General features: G+C 39.8%; 1 protein-coding gene across 5 annotated transcripts in view; it reads right to left on the reverse strand.

Annotated features, from left to right (window-relative positions):
- Nucleotides 1-18,177, reverse strand: part of ITSN2 (intersectin 2) — a 126,751-nt gene that overhangs the window by 80,062 nt on the left and 28,512 nt on the right. For 4 of the 5 annotated variants that reach the window (XM_070379194.1, XM_070379193.1, XM_070379195.1 and 1 more), the window contains exons 2-7: nt 18,090-18,153; nt 6,814-6,906; nt 3,645-3,708; nt 2,749-2,912; nt 821-1,027; nt 607-703 (exon numbers count right to left, since the gene is read on the reverse strand). In XM_070379194.1, coding sequence (XP_070235295.1) covers nt 607-703; nt 821-1,027; nt 2,749-2,912; nt 3,645-3,708; nt 6,814-6,906; nt 18,090-18,120 — 656 coding nt within the window. In that variant the 5' untranslated portion in view covers nt 18,121-18,153. Of the gene's footprint in view, nt 1-606; nt 704-820; nt 1,028-2,748; nt 2,913-3,644; nt 3,709-6,813; nt 6,907-9,969; nt 10,181-18,089; nt 18,154-18,177 lie in introns of those variants that run through there. The other variant, XM_070379197.1, reaches the window with a different exon arrangement.

The raw sequence follows: 18,177 nt of genomic DNA on the forward strand, positions 1-18,177 counted from the left end.
TGCTTTTGGGCCTTCTGAAATTTAAAGGATACTCAATTAGTTTTTGCTCAAGAAATAATGTGTAATGATCATGAGATGTTTTGAGAAATTTTTTGCAAGGAAAAAAATGTAGCTTTGGGCAAAAAATTGACTGATTAAAATACAGCAGGATATTTTTACTTTACATAAAACAAATTTTTCAGAAGTAAAATACCACAGACAGTTAATAATTCTAAACATAAAATTATTTTATGTGAGTTACAAATAGTAAATTTACCTATAGTATTTACATTTGGCCATTAGAAAGTAAAAACTGGATAAGCTCCAAGTTTAAAAAACAAACAGTCATTTGTTAAATACGCCTTTGTTTGTTGTTTAGTCACCAAGTTGCGTCCAACTCTTTTGTAACCCCATGGACTGGAGCCCACCAGGCTCCTCTGTCCATGAGATTTCCCAGGCAAGAACACTGGAGTGGGTTGCCATTTTCTTCAGGGGATCTTCTTGACTCAGGTATCAAAAACCTGTCTCCCCTGCACTGGAGGTGAATTAGGCAAATTCTATACCACTGAGCCACCTGGGAAGCTCTTATTGAAAGCCTAAAAAGTTGGAAGTTTTAAGTATTCATACCTACTAGATCCTAAATCAATCAGAGACTGGGCTTTCTGTATATTAGCACCACCAAATCCTCCAATCATCAGACTGTAAGATGACGTATGAGGCAATGCTAAAAAAAAAAAAAAAAAAGGTTCACATCAAACAATTTCACAAAGTATCTATTGGGATGCAAATATAACAGTTTCTTCACATAAAAATACTGACTCATTAGACACAAAGCACTTACTTGAAGAAGAATAAGGAATGGATAAAGGCTGAATGAGACTGACGGTTCCATTTGGTAATGATGAAGTGCTAATGGAAGGCACTAGGGGAGCAGCCATCAATAGGGAAGGGAGGGTGGTCCCTGAAGTCGCCGAGGACAAGGGTGGTGCTATGGGTGCAACTGGAGGCAATGACTGAGGAATGGACAGATTGGGCATGCTTCCCATTCCTAAGGACAAAACAGAACACATTTTCTGGTGCTGGTAAACCAATTATAAAACACAGGACAGAATACAAGTTTACAGTACAGTGAGCAGCTGCTATGTTACAGAAACACTGTGGGCAAACTATCAATGGATTTAAAAACTTCATTAAAGCAAGCTGGATCCAGCAGTGCAAGAGGTAAACTACTTCTTTTAATATCAATATTCTGACCTGTGTGAACTGAGGCAATGTCTATTAAGAAGCTAAAATTCTTTTCTAGTATCATGAATAAAACTAAGTAGGCCTTTTCCAACTACCCATTAGTATCCTCAATGAGAGTATGTATCACCTGACTGAATGTGGGTTTTTTGTAGCGATGATAAATACAGTGCTGTTGAGTTCACACACACACACACACACACACACACACTCCACAAACTCTTCCCTCCCCCGCAAAGGATGTTCTAAATTCTACATACTTAAGGAGACCCATTTATGCATACACATTATGTGCAGGAAAAAAAGCATGCCATCTGTTTCATTTTTCTTATATGCAACACACGTATGGATTCAAGGACAATTCTTTAAAAGGGACAAAGTGATGACTCATTTGTTTACTAACTGCAGAATACAAAGTATACTATTTTAATATGATTACACAATGATTTGGTATTTATCTCTAGAATTCAGTGCAAGAGTGAAAGAATTTAGCATTTTAAGACCTAACATCTGGAGTGGAAGACCATGGTTCAGATATAAAGAGATTCTACTTGAATGTTCCAATGAGTGCTCCTCACGAATAATTAGTAAGAAAATGGCTAATCAAAATTAATGGAAGACTGGTGATCTCAGATGAATATGTAAATTAATTAGCACAAAGTTTCCAACTTTTAGCCCTAAATTTGTCTGGCAAATTAACCTTTAAAGAAATTTCTACTAATGTATAATTTATCAGTCGTGTCCGACTCTTTGTGACCCCATGGACTGTAGCCTACCAGGCTTCTCCGTCCATGGGATCTTCCAGGCAAGAATACTGGAGTGGGTTGCCATTTCCTTCCCCAAATTTAAAATTACTCCCCAAATTAAACCATTTTGAACTTAAATTGTTCATACTTTTTGTTATACATACAAAGTATAGAGGAAACTAAGTGAGAATAGTATTTAGGATCAGCTATGACTAGCAGGCGGAGAAGGCAATGGCACCCCACTCCAGTACTCTTGCCTGGAAAATCCCATGGACGGAGAAGCCTGGTAGGCTGCAGTCCATGGGGTTGCTAAGAGTCGGACACGACTGAGGGACTTCACTTTCACTTTTCCCTTTCATGCATCAGAGAAGGAAATGGCAACCCACTCCAGTGTTCTTGCCTGGAGAATCCCAGGGATGGGGGAGCCTGGTGGGCTGCTGTCTATGGGGTCGCACAGAGTCGGACACGACTGAAGTGACTTAGCAGATGACTAGCAGGATCATATAATCTATCATCCAACTGGGAATTATGAAAGGGAGCACAAACCAGATTAGATGCCAGAACAACAGGCATAAATCACACTGGCCCTGGGAAACTGGGACACATGGACTCCCAAGCTATGACAGTGACCTTAACATTTCTAATCTCAGACATGAAAGTTAACTTGGGAGTCCGGGGATGGTCATTTTACACCAACAAATCCTTTTCTGATTCTCAAACATTATGCCTAGGAATCAAGTTTAACTATCAAATATATTGAACTAAATTAAGAAACACATACCAAAACGAGCAGAAATTAATGGAGAGAACATAGGAGGCTGTTTCATAATAGGAGGAAGAACCACCGGCAACTGTTGGCCTTGAAGCTTTAGTTTGATGAGTTTCATCGCTATGGAGAACTCTTGTTGATCCATCTTCCCATCTTTGTTCAGGTCTGATAAAGCCCTAAAAGGACAATGAGGCCGATGGATTGGTACACAGAATCAGCATTACTTTTGTAAATGACATCGCATTTACACGTAGATAATTGCTTAATTAAATGTGAGTGTATAACAAAAAGCTAAAACCTGTACAATAATACTGACCAAAGATAGTATCTAATAAAATACTATGAGTCTATATAGACTCTAGATACCTTTGGGATGAATTCCACTGGTGCAAATGTTAAGAAACTATACAAGAGTAAAATCATTCTAAACAATTTGTTCAATATTTACCAAATGCCTGCTAAGTGCCTGGCCCTCTGCACTGGAGAGAAAGGTGGAATAGGGGTTGATGTTTACTGTAAATACATTAGAAAACCAAAACCTTAGATATTATAGAGAACCATTTCTTTAAGGTAGGAACAAGGGAAGGGTGAGCTAATCTGAGGCTTAAATTATGATGAAATAAATAACTACAAAATAACATAATGAAGGTGGAGACTCTTGCCAAATTACAAAGAAGTGTTTTTCAACAGAAATGTATACATCTCCTTTCTTTACAAATTCTAAGGAAATTAGAACTTTGTCCTACAGAACAAAACCCCAGTTGATTTTCAGTCATTTACTCACTAAAATTTATTTTCTAAAAAGTTGAATACTCTTACTTATTAACAACAGACTACAGGTAAAAACAACTTTATGTTAACACTAAGTATTAAAAAGTTAAGTTCATCTACAAAAGAACACATTTTACCATATTTCAGCTAAAACGGGAGCCGGCAGGCCTGACTGTAAGAAAAAGGTACGGGCTTGATCACCTGAAGGCAATAAAAACAAAATAATCAAACAATGCATTAGTAAATGGAATTACTTTGATGTCTCTGAATAACAAAAATGGCCACTAGTAACAATTCTATTGATTTATTTTAATTCTAATTATTAAAGAAAATCACATTATTCATCTTAGTTTTCCCTCATAATTGGGGTCTTACTTGATAATAATCCTATCTTGTAAAATTTATAGCTAAAAGCACTATTCCCCAGAAGAGTTCTAAATAAAAAAACACCAGGTTTGGGGAAGGTACTCCTCATGGGTATCTGACAATCCTGTATCTCTTGCCGTGTAGGCCAAGAATGTAAGGTCCTAACAGCTCTCTGCCTGGATCAATTCTCAGAATTGGTTTTGCTGTGAGCAGTTTTAAGGGAGGAGGTAATGTTTTCCACTGGGACAGAGAACAAGTTTGCTTTTTGCTTGCTAAAACATGGTGGGTTCCGTGAGGCTGAGTGTTCCTCTTCTTTAACACAACCATGGCAAGTACAGCATCCTTCTGGGCTCTCCGCATGGCCCCTATGTGAACCAGGGGACAAGGGAAATGGATAGAAATGTGCCAATGCTCGGGCTGCCAGCTGTGCTATTACAAAGAGTGTCCTGTGTCTCTGACTTAGGAATTCCGGGTATTCTGCCAGCATTCAAGAGACAGTAACAGACCAAATTATTACCTTGTAAGCAGGGTAATCAAATCCCTACCGGGAGAAAAGTTAAGATAGTTATTATTACAGAAGTACAAATAACATTAAACTATAATGGTTGACCCAGATAATCACGATGGTGTGATCACTCACCTACAGCCAGACATCCTGGAATATGAAGTCAAGTGGGCCTGAGGAAACATCACTACAAACAAAGCTAGGGGAGGTGATAGAATTCCAGTTGAGCTATTTCAAATCCTGAAAGATGATGCTGTGAAAGTGCTGCACTCAATATGTGAGCAAATATGGAAAACTCAGCAGTGGCCACAGGACTGGAAAAGGCCAGTTTTCATTCCAATCCCAAAGAAAGGCAACGCCAAAGAATGCTCAAACTACCGCACAATTTCACTTAGCTCACACACTAGTAATGCTCAAAACTCTCCAAACCAGGCTTTAGCAATACGTGAACCATGAACTTTCAGATGTTCAAGCTGGTTTCAGAAAAGACAGAGGAACAAGACATCAAATTGCCAACATCCACTGGATCATCGAAAAAGCAAGAGAGTTCCAGAAAACTATCTATTTCTGCTATATTGACCATGCCAAAGTCTTTGACTGTGTGGATCACAATAAACTGTGGAAAATTCTGAAAGAGATGGGATTACCAGACCATCTGACCTGCCTCTTGAGAAACCTGTATGCAGGTCAGGAAGCAACAGTTAGAACTGGACATGGAACAACAGACTGGTTCCAAATAGGAAAAAGAGTACGTCAAGGCTGTATATATTGTCACCCTGCTTATTTAACTTATATGCAGAGTACATCATGAGAAACGCTGGGCTGGATGAAGAAGCACAAGCTGGAATCAAGGTTGCCAGGAGAATATCGGTAACCTCACATATGCAGTTGACACCACCCTTATGGCAGAAAGTGAATAAGAACTAAAGAGACTCTTGATGAAAGTGAAAGAGGAGAGTGAAAAAGTTGGCTTAAAGCTCAACATTCAGAAAACGAAGATCATGGCATCTGGTCCCATCACTTCATGGGAAATAGATGGGGAAACAGTGGAAACAGTGGCTGACTTTATTTTTCTGGGCTCCAAAATCACTGCAGATGGTGATTGCAGCCATGAAATTAAAAGACACTTACTCCTTGGAAGGAAAGTTATGACCAACCTAGACAGCATATTCAAAAGCAGAGATATTACTTTGTCAACAAAGGTCCATCTAGTCAAGGCTATGGTTTTTCCAGTGGTCATATATGGATGTGAGAGTTGGACTACAAAGAAATCTGAGTGCAGAAGAATTGATGCTTTTGAACTGTGGTGTTGGAAAGACTCTTGAGAGGCCCTTGGACTGCAAGGAGATCCAACCAGTGCATCCTAAAGGAGATCAGTCCTGGGTGTTCCCTGGAAGGACTGATGTTGAAGCTGAAACTCCAATATTTTGGCCACCTGATGCGGAGAGCCGACTCATTTGAAAAGACCCTGATGTTGTGAAAGATTGAAGGCAGGAGGAGAAGAGGACGACAGAGGATGAGATGGTTAGATGGCATCACCGACTCAATGGACGTGAGTTTGGGTAAACTCCGAGAGTTGGTGATGGACAAGGAGGCCTGGCGTGCTGTGGTTCATGGGGTTGCAAAGAGTCAGACACAACTAAGCAACTGAACTGAACTGATAATTGTTGAGAGGATGGATTCCGAAGTCAGACCTAAAGGTTTCCAAGCCCTGGTATTTATTGTTCAGTTGCTAAGTTGTGTCTGACTCTTTGTGACTTGATGGACTATAGTATACCACACTCCTCTGTCCTCCACTATCTTGGGGAGTTTGCTCAAACTCATGTCCGTTGAGTTGGTGATGCTATCTAACCATCTCATCCTCTGCCCCCCTCTTCTTTTGCCTTCAGTCTTCCCCAGCATCAGGGTCTTTTCCAATAAGTCTGTTCTTTGCATTAGTTGGCCAAAGTACTGGAGCTTCAGCTTCAGCATCAGTCCTTCCAATGAATATTCAGGGTTAATTTCCTTTATGATTGACTGGTTTGATCTCTTTGTTGTCCAAGGAACTATCAAGAATCTTCTCCAGCACCACAATTCAAGAGTATCAGTCTTTGGAGCTCAGCCTTCTTTATGGTCTAACTCTCAGATCCATACATGACCGCACTCAGTCGTGTCCAACTCTGTCAACCCCGTTGACTGTAGCCCGCCAGGCTCCTCTGTCCATGGAATTCTCAAGGCAAGAACACTGGACTGAGTAGCCATTCCCTTCTCCAGGGGATCCTCCTGACTCAGGGGTCGAACCCAGGTCTCCTCCATCGCAGGCCGATTCTTTACCATCTGAACCACCATGGAACTTATCATTAAATAGTACAAATTGATGGCAGTCAAATTAAAACTAATTATAAGATATTTCATGAAAAGGAGCATATAATCACAAATAAAATAAGAACACAAACCTGTTATGTAACCTCCCGAAGGTTTGAGGTTATCAAACTGCTTGTCATGTTTAGTCCGTTCTTCGGAGGTAATAGCCCACATGTTTGGCCCTCCTAAAACATAAATGAAGACAAAGATTTTATACTGCATATATGAGAATGCTTAAACACAATTCCAGAATGTAAACATGAATCACAAATGCTCCTTTAATGACAGTCCTAATACTGGAGTGACACAAAGAAGAAAGCTCTATTCATAACCATACCAAGTATGGTCCTGATGCTTTTCACTCATTACCCAATTAACATCTACTTGAACAACTGCTGTGTACCACTCACTGGAAATGAGCAACAAGCTAAATACTGGAAATAAAAAGATGAATAAAGTATTGTTCCATCCTTAAGGAAGTCTTACTCTAGAAAATGACTATCAGCACTTACAGTGTTAACCTGTGAGGCATCCTAAAACAGAAACATATACAAAAAGCTGTGCTAATCCTGAGTCAGAAGCATCAGTGATGAGCTAACAGGAAAGGTAAGACTGAGGCAGAGCCTTGAAGCTTGGCTTGAATTTTGCCATGTGAAGAGGAGGGATAAGGGTATTTCACAAAACAAGGTCAGAGCATGAGGAGTCAAGGCATGTTCCAGACACTCCCCTGAGTAGACTGAGAGCTAAAGCACCACGTGAGTGTGGGAAAGAGGTTAAGAAAGAGGTAGGAAGGACTAGCTTTAAAGGGTCTTAAATAGCATCCTTAGCTGACCTTTACCCTGGAAGTTATGGAGTGTCCTCTGATACATTTTAAAGTAACCTTCTTATTTGAAATCCTTTTAGACTTATAGGAAAGTTGCAAAGATAGTATGGAGCCTGCACCCAATTTCTACTAAGTTAACAATTTACATAACCATAGTATATTTGTCAAAACACATAAATTAGGACAGGTATACTACTACTCAGAGAAGGCAATGGCACCCCACTCCAGTACTCTTGCCTGGAAAATCCCATGGGTGGAGGAGCCTGGTAGGCTGCATGCAGTCCATGGGGTCTCGAAGAGTTGGACACAACTGAGTGACTTCACTTTCACTTTTCACTTTCATGCACTGGAGAAGGAAATGGCAACCCACTCCAGTGTTCTTGCCTGGAGAATCCCAGGGACGGGGGAGCCTGGTAGGCTGCCGTCTATGGGGTCGCACAGAGTCGGACACAACTGAAGTGACTTAGGAGCAGCAGCAGCAGCATACTAGTACTAGCTAAACTAAATACTTCCACCAGCAGGGCTAGCTGGTAAACCCCAACAAATTAGACTCTGGGCACTGGAAACAGCACAAATCTTTGTTACTGAAGATTCTGCCAAGTGGAAGCTTTGGCAAAGGGAAGTAGCCTACTCTGGGTCTGAATGCTTGACCTATGCAGGCCCAGTGACTCTCTGGCCTGATAGTCCCATTTAGGGACTAAACACAAACTCCACAACTAACAAGGTGAGAAGGACCCTCAGAAGCCTTGCTTGTCAAACAGAATGGTATATTCAAGAACAGAAGACAGCCTGGCCCCAAAGGCCAGGCTTTACATGAAAAAGTGGCAGCAAATTCGCTAAGGGGAAACTTTATTCCTACTCTACTGTCTGAAGCAAAGCTACTGGTTCAATGAAATTCCCTGAAATGCCTCAGCCTAGTTCACTTATGGGTCACAACAGCTGGAATTCTGACAGCGTCCACTGGGCTTCCATGACTCTTCAGCCTCAGAGCTAAGCAGAACCAAAGCGAGACACATTTTCTTCAGTGGACAGAACTCAGATACTTGGAATGTTGCCAATGGCCCAGCTGTTTGATTTGCCACCTGAAAAATTACAACTGACAGATTAAAGATACCCTCTTTGGGGCTGCAAGATGGAAACAAATTTTAATTGCTAATTGAATAGTCTGGGTCACTACCAATGGCAAGGGCCCATTCTCTAACTTAGACTGAAATCAAGATTCTGATGGAAGTCTGACTCTGTTTCTGAGGCAGAGGATACCAGTGCATGCCAGAGTTAAGGATTCCTGTCTGGGGAGGGGGTCTCATTACACAGGGCATTGTTCTCTTTTTGGCTCTTGGCAGATGGACTACATCAAACTTTTGATTGCTCTCTAGGATTACTGGTGTTGACACTTTTTAGGTTACCAATCAGCCTGCTATGTCCATACTAGCGTGGCCCTTAAAACAAACCTGTATCATGATTTTAGCTTTCTGGTCTATCAGCGCTCTGATGCTAATGAATCATTTATCAGAAAAAACTGTTCACAATGCACTGATCGAGTCTGAGTCCACTTTCATAATCTCCTCCTGGTTCACACTCCTTAAAGTAAGATAGTTTGGCCACTGAATGTGCTGTCCTGAGAAAGGGATCATCATTGTCCCTTGGCTGTTTCCTGGCTAATGATCAGGACTAAAGGGGTTGGGGGAGGGAGTCACAGGTGAATACAAGTCTTAATGTGAAAGTTGAGGATTCTACTCTGATGGTTCTTGGACATGATGCATATCTATTTCTCCTAGAAACAACTGTGGACAGGCTGTTGGTACATCCTTCAGGTGGCAGCTCGGCTGAACAGAAACCTAAAGGATTCGAAACTAATTCTGGTTAGGGTTTACAAAAATGTCCCTGTCCCTCTTGCACCTAACCATTCTGGATCATTAGAAAACAGTGAAGCTAAAGCAAAACAGGACACTTAAATATTGTGGCAGTGGAGAGCCCCAAGCTCTCCCCAAGCCCCAAGCCCTGGAGAGAAATACCTTAGATCCCAGAGGCACCAGAAGGGAGAAGCATGACTTTTTCTCTTTCAGAGCTGGCCGGGCAGTCTTCTTCCCCAAGGAGGATGCCCTGGTGAGGCTCTCCTAAACTGCTGGAAGCACCTTACACTGTATGTAACTCTGAGTCTGCCATCTCCCACCAGATGGCTTTGACTGATCCACTCTCAGTCTTAGGCAGACCCTGAACACCTGAGTCCCAGGAGTATGGACTTCTCTGTATACAAAACAAAAACTGAGGACCACGAGGAGGTTGGTACTATATCTGTATCTCACAAAAGGAAATTCTTACAAACCCCATATATCAATATATAACATTTGTCTTTCTCATCCTGTGACATGTTCCCTTTACTTGGACTGCCATTCATATAACCCTCTTCCATTTCAAACTTTACCTTTCAAGGTCCAGGGCATGGGTCATTTCTTCCAGGAGGTCTCTGACACCTGCAGGTCAAATTAATTGCTTCCTCCTCTAGGTTCTCAAAGGACTTCACCATGCTTCTACAGGGCACTTACAAAGGTTCTGTAATTGTTTTCTATCCATCTGTTCTACCACACAATGAGTCCTTGGAGGACAAGAGCATTGTGTGTTTATCTTTCTATCCTCAGAACCAGCAGAGTATTACAGAGCACACACACTTAAAATTGACTGAGGAATAAATACCTGAAAAAATTAGAAGGAGTAAAAAAAAGTCAGAGAGGCAAGATCATGATTTGGAAAAAGACAAATTCATTTACAAATCTTTCTGGTGTCGGTCCTTCACATATAGCTATACTGGCCCTCTGAGGAGGTCTTTAAAGCTATATATTCAAGAAGCACCAACTCACTGGAAAAGACAATATGCTGGGAAAGACTGAAGGCAAAGGAGAAGGGGACGGCAGAGGATGAGATGAGAAAGCATCACTGACTCAAAGGACATGAATTTGAGCAAACTCTGGGAGACAGTGGAGGACAGAGGAGCCTGGGATGCTGCAGTGCATGTGGTTGCAAAGAGTTGGACATAATTTAGCAACAGAACAACAAACAATTCAGCATGGCTGACAGTCATCTATACTTCACTTCTGATTACCCTTCCAGTTTACTGAGTTTCTACCAATAAGAAACCAAGTATGTTTAGGCATGTAAACTCACACATGTTTGCTGACTCCAGTCCATAAAAATCTGCTTTACAAAGCTGTTTCCTCAGGCTTGCAGGATCTCATTTCCCCAACCAGGGATTGAACCTGGGCCACCAAAGTAAAAGTGCCGAGTTCTAACCACTGGGACACTGGCAAATTCCCTGTTTAACTACAGTCTTAAACCTTGTCTTTACGAGAAGATATTTATAGATTAAAAAAAAAAAAACAGTCATTTGGGGCTAAGAAATATTAGATCAAATCCATCTAGTGTTTAAAATTATACTGGGCACCTATATTTCAGTGATATACATTCCTGGAAACAACTGTATACACTCGTCAAAACTCATCAAACTATAAAGAAAAAAGGGTGGAGTATACCTCAATAAATCCAACTTAAAACAAAAATATAACACATCAAACACATGCCTATCACGTGACATGTGCTCAATAAATTAGTTTCCTTACTCAATCCCAGGGCTTCCCTTGTGGCTCAGAATGTGGTAAAGAATCCGCCTGCAATGTGGGAGACCTGGGTTCAATCCTTGGGTTAGGAAGATCCCCTGGAGAAGGGAACGGCTACCCACTCCAGTATTCTGGTCTGGAGAATTCCATGGACTATATAGTCCATGGGTCACAAAGAGTTGGACGTGACTGAGTGACTTTCACTCACTCAATCCAATCCCAGGGAATGGCATAATTAGGCAGAAGGCAGAGCGTTAAAACCTTTCATAGGCTCTTTTTGTGATAAAGGTATTCTTGCCAGAAAAATACTGAGTGTGATGCTTTTTAGTCAGAAACCTTAAGACTATTTTAAATTTGAACAGTCTGGTTGGGGAAGTTTGAGCGGTTCTAACATACTTCAGTGTACATCCCCAGGCAGAGACAGTCCGCTACCCTCAGACTACAGAGAGGTCTGCTGCGGCAGAAGGGTAGTGGTGTCAGTCCCATCACATGGTACTTTCACCTTTCTTTGGTACCTGGCTTCACAGTGGTCAACTCAATCTATCTGGTAATGCTTACTGCTTAGTTACTCATGACTCCAACCAGAAATTTTGATACTTTATATACATTCATGCAACTAACATTTATGGGGCAACAATGGTATAAAGAAGAATAAAATAAATGCCTTAAATGAGCTCAGAAATTTTCTAATACTCAAAGGGGCTCCACAAGCCAAGAGAGTCATACACAACAATCATGATTAAATATTGTCATGATTAATGTTACTAACAGAACAAAAGAGATGGGAATACCAGACCACCTGACCTGCCTCTCGAGAAACCTGTATGCAGGTCAGGAAGCAACAGTTAAAACTGGACATGGAACAACAGACTGGTTGCAAATAGGAAAAGGAGTTCGTCAAGGCTGTATATTGTCACCCTGTTTATTTAACTTCTATGCAGAGTACATCATGAGAAACACTGGGCTGGAAGAAGCACAAGCTGGAATCAAGATTGCGGAGAGAAATATCAATAACCTCAGATATGCAGATGACACCACCCTTATGGCAGAAAGTGAAGAGGAACTCAAAAGCCTCTTGATGAAAGTGAAAGAGGAGAGTGAAAAAGTTGGCTTAAAGCTCAACATTCAGAAAACGAAGATCATGGCATCTGGTCCCATCACTTCATGGGAAATAGATGGGGAAACAGTGGAAACAGTGTCAGACTTTATTTTTCTGGGCTCCAAAATCACTGCAGATGGTGACTGCAGCCATGAAATTAAAAGACGCTTGCTCCTTGGAAGAAAAGTTATGACCAACCTAGATAGCATACTGAAAAGCAGAAACATTACTTTGCCAAAAAAGGTCCATCTAGTCAAGGCTATGGTTTTTCCAGTAGTCATGTATGGATGCGAAAGTTGGACTATGAAGAAAGCTGAGTGCCAAGAACTGATGCTTTTGAACTGTGGTGTTGGAGAAGACTCTTGAGAGTCCCTTGGACTGCAAGGAGATCCAACCAGTCTATTCTAAAGGAGATCAGCCCTGGGTGTTCTTTGGAAGGAATGATGCTGAAGCTGAAACTCCAGTACTTTGGTCACCTCATGTGAAGGGTTGACTCATTGGAAAAGACTCTGGTGCTGGGAGGGATTAGGGGCAGGAGGAAAAGGGGACGACAGAAGATGAGGTGGCTGGATGGCATCACTGACTCGATGGACATGAGTTTGAGTGAACTCCGGGAGATGGTGATGGACAGGGAGGCCTGGCGTGCTGTGATTCATGGGGTCGTAAAGAGTTGGACACAACTGAAGGACTGAACTGAACAGAATAAAAATATTCTAAGTCAAATGAGAAGGAATAATTTTTAAGTAGTATTCAAATAATATTCAAATCTGGACACTAAAGTTATGAAATACATGTAATTCAAAGCCAATTTTGAAATAGTTGATCCAATTCTAGCTTTCTTATTTAGAATATATACTAAAAGAACCTTCTAAAGAGTCAACAACTTATTACTTTGAACTTCAAGTAAAGCATATCTTAATCTATATTTATTCATAAGTGTTACAGAAAGGCAGGAAAATCTAAGTTTTGGAGTTGATGTTTCCAATTATTTCCTTAAAAACCTAAAACCTTTTACATTCTCTGATGATAACTTTAGAAATATATTAAAATCCTATCCAATTCCCCCAACTCATCACTAAATTGAGAAAGTGGTATTTTCATAAAGATTTCTGTTGCTTAGTCTCATCTACTGGCTCTGACAAATATATTCTTTTAGTCTATATAGAAGGAAAAACACGTTTACAGAACATCAGCTATATGCTAGACCCCATGCAATAAGTAGTGTCATTCCTGTTTTACATCTATTTATACATACATATGCGTATGTACATATACACACATAAATAAGTTCCACGTGGTTAAGCCACAAAGCTGGGTAGTGGCAGAGCAATATTTTAACACACAGTTCTCAGCATACATGATTCAGATGGGTTACATGCCACCTGTACACTGTAAAAATTAAATGATATCAGAAACAGTCTTCATTGGTATATTTGTTCATTTCAAAATAATAATCAAATGATATACACTGATCCAGTACTAAGTTAGATCTCTAAAACACAAATGGAATACTGGTCTAGATGGAACAAAAGCCTAACTGCAGGGACTTGAGTAGTAAATGCCTGGGTTGTTACATATGCAGTCCCACACTAGAGCTGATTCTACAGGCCCAATGTTCAACAAAAATTTCCTAATTACAGAAAGAGTAAAGAGCTCTAAAATTCTAAAAGGTAATAAAATAAAAGGTTCTAAAAATAAAAATGGTATTTTTTTTCCCTCCTAAGTTACTAGCTGTTTCTTTTCTCTCCTTCTTCCTTCTCTCTTCCAGGTTTTAGACAGAACCACTGTCATGGGCTCCAGAATGTCATACTCACATAACCAGCCTTTAGTACCTCTACAGTTTTGAGGTTGAAACAAGCCATGGTATACTATGATACCAACTGGCAGCAACATGTATCCAAAGTGGCCTCTTGCCTATCACCTTATGGCTCATGTATCATGCCCTCTGTATTTATAATTTCATTAAATTTCTGAAAAGCAGAAAACAAACCTATCATGACTAAAACAGTTTTGGCAAGGATGACTCTGCTCATGCAGAAGACACCAGAAATAAAATTGTAAGTGGTAAAAATATGATGCAATGATCTTTTAGTTCTGTAAGCAAATGGTAAGCACAAAAAGAAAGAATACCCATTCAACAGAGCTTTCTGAGACGTATCTGCACTGTCCAATACGGTAGCCACTAGCCGAGCACATGTGGTTCTGAGCACACTTGGCCGTGTGACTGAAGAACTGGATTTTTTAATTTTACTTAATTATTATTAATTTAAATTTAAATAGTCACATGTACTTAATGGCTACTGTATTAGACAATACAGCTCTAAGAACCAAAAAAGTCTTAAAAGTCTGTGGTTAGTCTCAGGATGATAAAGTAGACAGGGCAAAATTTGAGCACTATGTCAGAAATATTTAGACAAACAGCTTGGTCCAGGGAGGGCAGTTAGAGACAAATTCCAATATTCAGATCAGATCAGTCGCTCAGTCGTGTCCGACTCTTTGCGACCCCATGATCGCAGCACGCCAGGCCTCCCTGTCCAGCACCAACTCCCGGAGTTCACCCAGACTCATGTCCATCGAGTCAGCGATGCCATCCAGCCATCTCATCCTCTGTTGTCCCCTTCTCCTCCTGCCCCCAATCCCTCCCAGCATCAGAGTCTTTTCCAATGAGTCAACTCTTCTCATGAGGTGGCCAAAGTACTGGAGTTTCAGCTTCAGCATCATTCCTTCCAAAGAAATCCCAGGGCTGACCTCCTTCAGAATGGACTGGTTGGATCTCCTTGCAGTCCAAGGGACTCTCAAGAGTCTTCTCCAACACCATAGTTCAAAAGCATCAATTCTTCGGCGCTCTGCCTTCTTCACAGTCTAACTCTCACATCCATACATGACCACAGGAAAAACCATAGCCTTGATTAGACGAACCTTTGTTGGCAAAGTAATGTCTCTGCTTTTCAATATGCTATCTAGGTTGGTCATAATTTTCCTTCCAAGGAGTAAGTGCCTTTTAATTTCATGGCTGCAGTCACCATCTGCAGTGATTTTGGAGCCCAGAAAAATAAAGTCTGACACTGTTTCCACTGTTTCCCCATCTATTTCCCATGAAGTGGTGGGACCGGATGCCATGATCTTCGTTTTCTGAATGTTGAGCTTTAAGCCAACTTTTTCACTCTCCACTTTCACTTTCATCAAGAGGCTTTTGAGTTCCTCTTCACTTCCTGCCAGAAGGGTGGTGTCATCTGCATATCTGAGGTTATTGATATTTCTCCCCACAATCTTGATTCCAGTTTGTGTTTCTTCCAGTCCAGCGTTTCTCATGATGTACTCTGCATATAAGTTAAATAAACAGGGTGACAATATACAGCCTTGACGAACTCCTTTTCCTATTTGGAACCAGTCTGTTGTTCCATGTCCAGTTCTAACCGTTGCTTCCTGACCTGCACACAGGTTTCTCAAGAGGCAGGTCAGGTGGTCTGGTATTCCCATCTCTTGAAGAATTTTCCACAGTTTATTGTGATCCACACAGTCAAAGGCTTTGGCATAGTCAATAAAGCAGAAATAGATGTTTTTCTGGAACTCTCTTGCTTTTTCCATGATCCAGTGGATGTTGGCAATTTGATGTCTTGTTCCTCTGCCTTTTCTAAAACCAGCTTGAACATCAGGAAGTTCACGGTTCACATATTGCTGAAGCCTGGCTTGGAGAATTTTGAGCATTACTTTACTAGCGTGTGAGATGAGTGCAATTGTGTGGTAGTTTGAGCATTCTTTGGCATTGCCTTTCTTTGGGACTGGAATGAAAACTGACCTTTTCCAGTCCTGTGGCCACTGATGAGTTTTCCAAATTTGCTTGCATATTGAGTGCAGCACTTTCACAGCATCATCTTTCAGGATTTGGAATAGTTCAACTGGAATTCCATTACTGGGCATCAAAAAAGTTTAACCCAATCTATAACTGAGAATGTATTGAAGGAGAAAACACTGCTCTTGAAGGTTTGTGCTATACATGGATGCTTCTTTCAATAAGATTTTAAACCCTGAACTGGACTCAGATATATATAAGATTATCTTCAATCTTCAGTTACTTTATAAAGTAAGTAGGAAGGTACTACAATCTGCATTAGCTATCACCTCTTCAGAAGTTTAAAAAATTACTATCTTTATTCTTATATACTCTTCCTAAATTGGAGGTGGAAATGGCAATCCACTCCAATTTTCTTGCCTGGATAATCCCTTGGACAGAGGAGAAAGTCAGGCTACAGTCCATGGGTCACAAAGAGTAGGACATGACTTCAGCAACTGAGCATTCCTAAATTAATTGTCCAACATTTTAGACAATTATTCAAATAATCTCTTTTCATTGCTATTATTGAACATATTGTTTGTTTCCAATATTTTACATATAATGGAATAAGCTACAAAGTGATCTGTAAATGTTCAGAGAATGGAAAAAAACAATGAAGAAAGACCAGGTCTACAATGATTTCTACTATGCTCATTTTGTTTATAAGCCTGCTTAACATGTAGGTTGAAGTTTATAACTAAACAATGTATTTAGAGCAAATTCTTTAGTATGTGGCATAGAAATTCTCAGATTTGAGTAGAGCACATTATTACCATAATTATTACTCTCATTCTAAACTTACATTTAACACTCATTAAGGAAAAAAATTCATTTTAAGAAATAGTCCATAGCATCAAATAATCTTTATAATCCCATACCATTTCCAGAGAAGGAGCAATGCTCACATCTGAAAAGGCAAAAAACAAAACAACAAAACCCTCATCTCAAGTCCATCCTTAAATGACAGCATCCTACCACATATTAAAATTTATTTTTACTTTTTATGAAAATAATTCATTTTTCTAAAACTTTTCTAAATGTCACAAGAGCAATCCAGAGTCTTAAGATACACAACATATATTTTCTTTATTAACAATGTACTGATTTGGCCCTATGATTGAAAACACTTAAAAAAAAAAAAAAGGAATTGATCAATTGGTAACATTAACACAATCCTATGTGAAGGCTGTGGAATTATTGGTGGCTTTTCCCTCTTTTTTCCCCTAGTGTTCTTTTCAATTACAGTTTTCAGTTCTAATGTTAAAAGAATTATTGACTGGACTCTTTATTTTCTTATATTTATAATTAGCTAATAAAATCTACCTCATAATTAAGAACTCAGCATCTTTGATTACCTTAGTAATTTAAAAACATAATGCATTTTCTCAATCATAAATGATACACACAGTAAAAAACACCTATTAAAGGTGAGTACTATATATCTGAGAAACAAAACTTGAATCAGAAAAAAAACCTTGAAAACTTTTTATTATTGAAATAACCTAAACATGTCCTCTAAAATGTTTCCTATTAAGAAACTGTGTGTATAGGTATACACATAACCCTTTATAAAAGGGAAAACAAACTAATTTTATGTGTATATTAATAAATGAATCTTTACTGGTTTAATCACTTTACAATCATCTCATGCTATCAAAAACATCTTTAATATTCTCCACTTATGGCACTATGCTTTCTGTCTTCCAGTTTTATGCTTTAAACACAATGGATGTTTAGGTTACTCTTAGCTGCTCAAAGGCAAGCACACACTCCAGATGATACTGCAGACCATGCTTGTATTGAGCTTTGGGATTTACTGCATAATATTCTAATAGAAGACACACGCAATGTTTTGATATAAACTATCTAAATTCTTTAAACAAGAATACTTGAAATTTTGCATTTATAAATTTAAGGGAAAATATCTAAATGAATATTTTATAACTTCTACCCAAAATCTCATAACCACTTTATCTCACCACAAGCATGAAGCTACTTACCATTCATTGCTGTGGGAAACTGAGCCATCATGGTCCTGAATTTTCCTTGCTAACGCTCAGCCATCTGTAACATGAAAACATGGTGCCA

This window comes from Bos mutus, chromosome 11 (genome assembly GCF_027580195.1).
Source record: "Bos mutus isolate GX-2022 chromosome 11, NWIPB_WYAK_1.1, whole genome shotgun sequence".
Taxonomy (NCBI): domain Eukaryota; kingdom Metazoa; phylum Chordata; class Mammalia; order Artiodactyla; family Bovidae; genus Bos; species Bos mutus.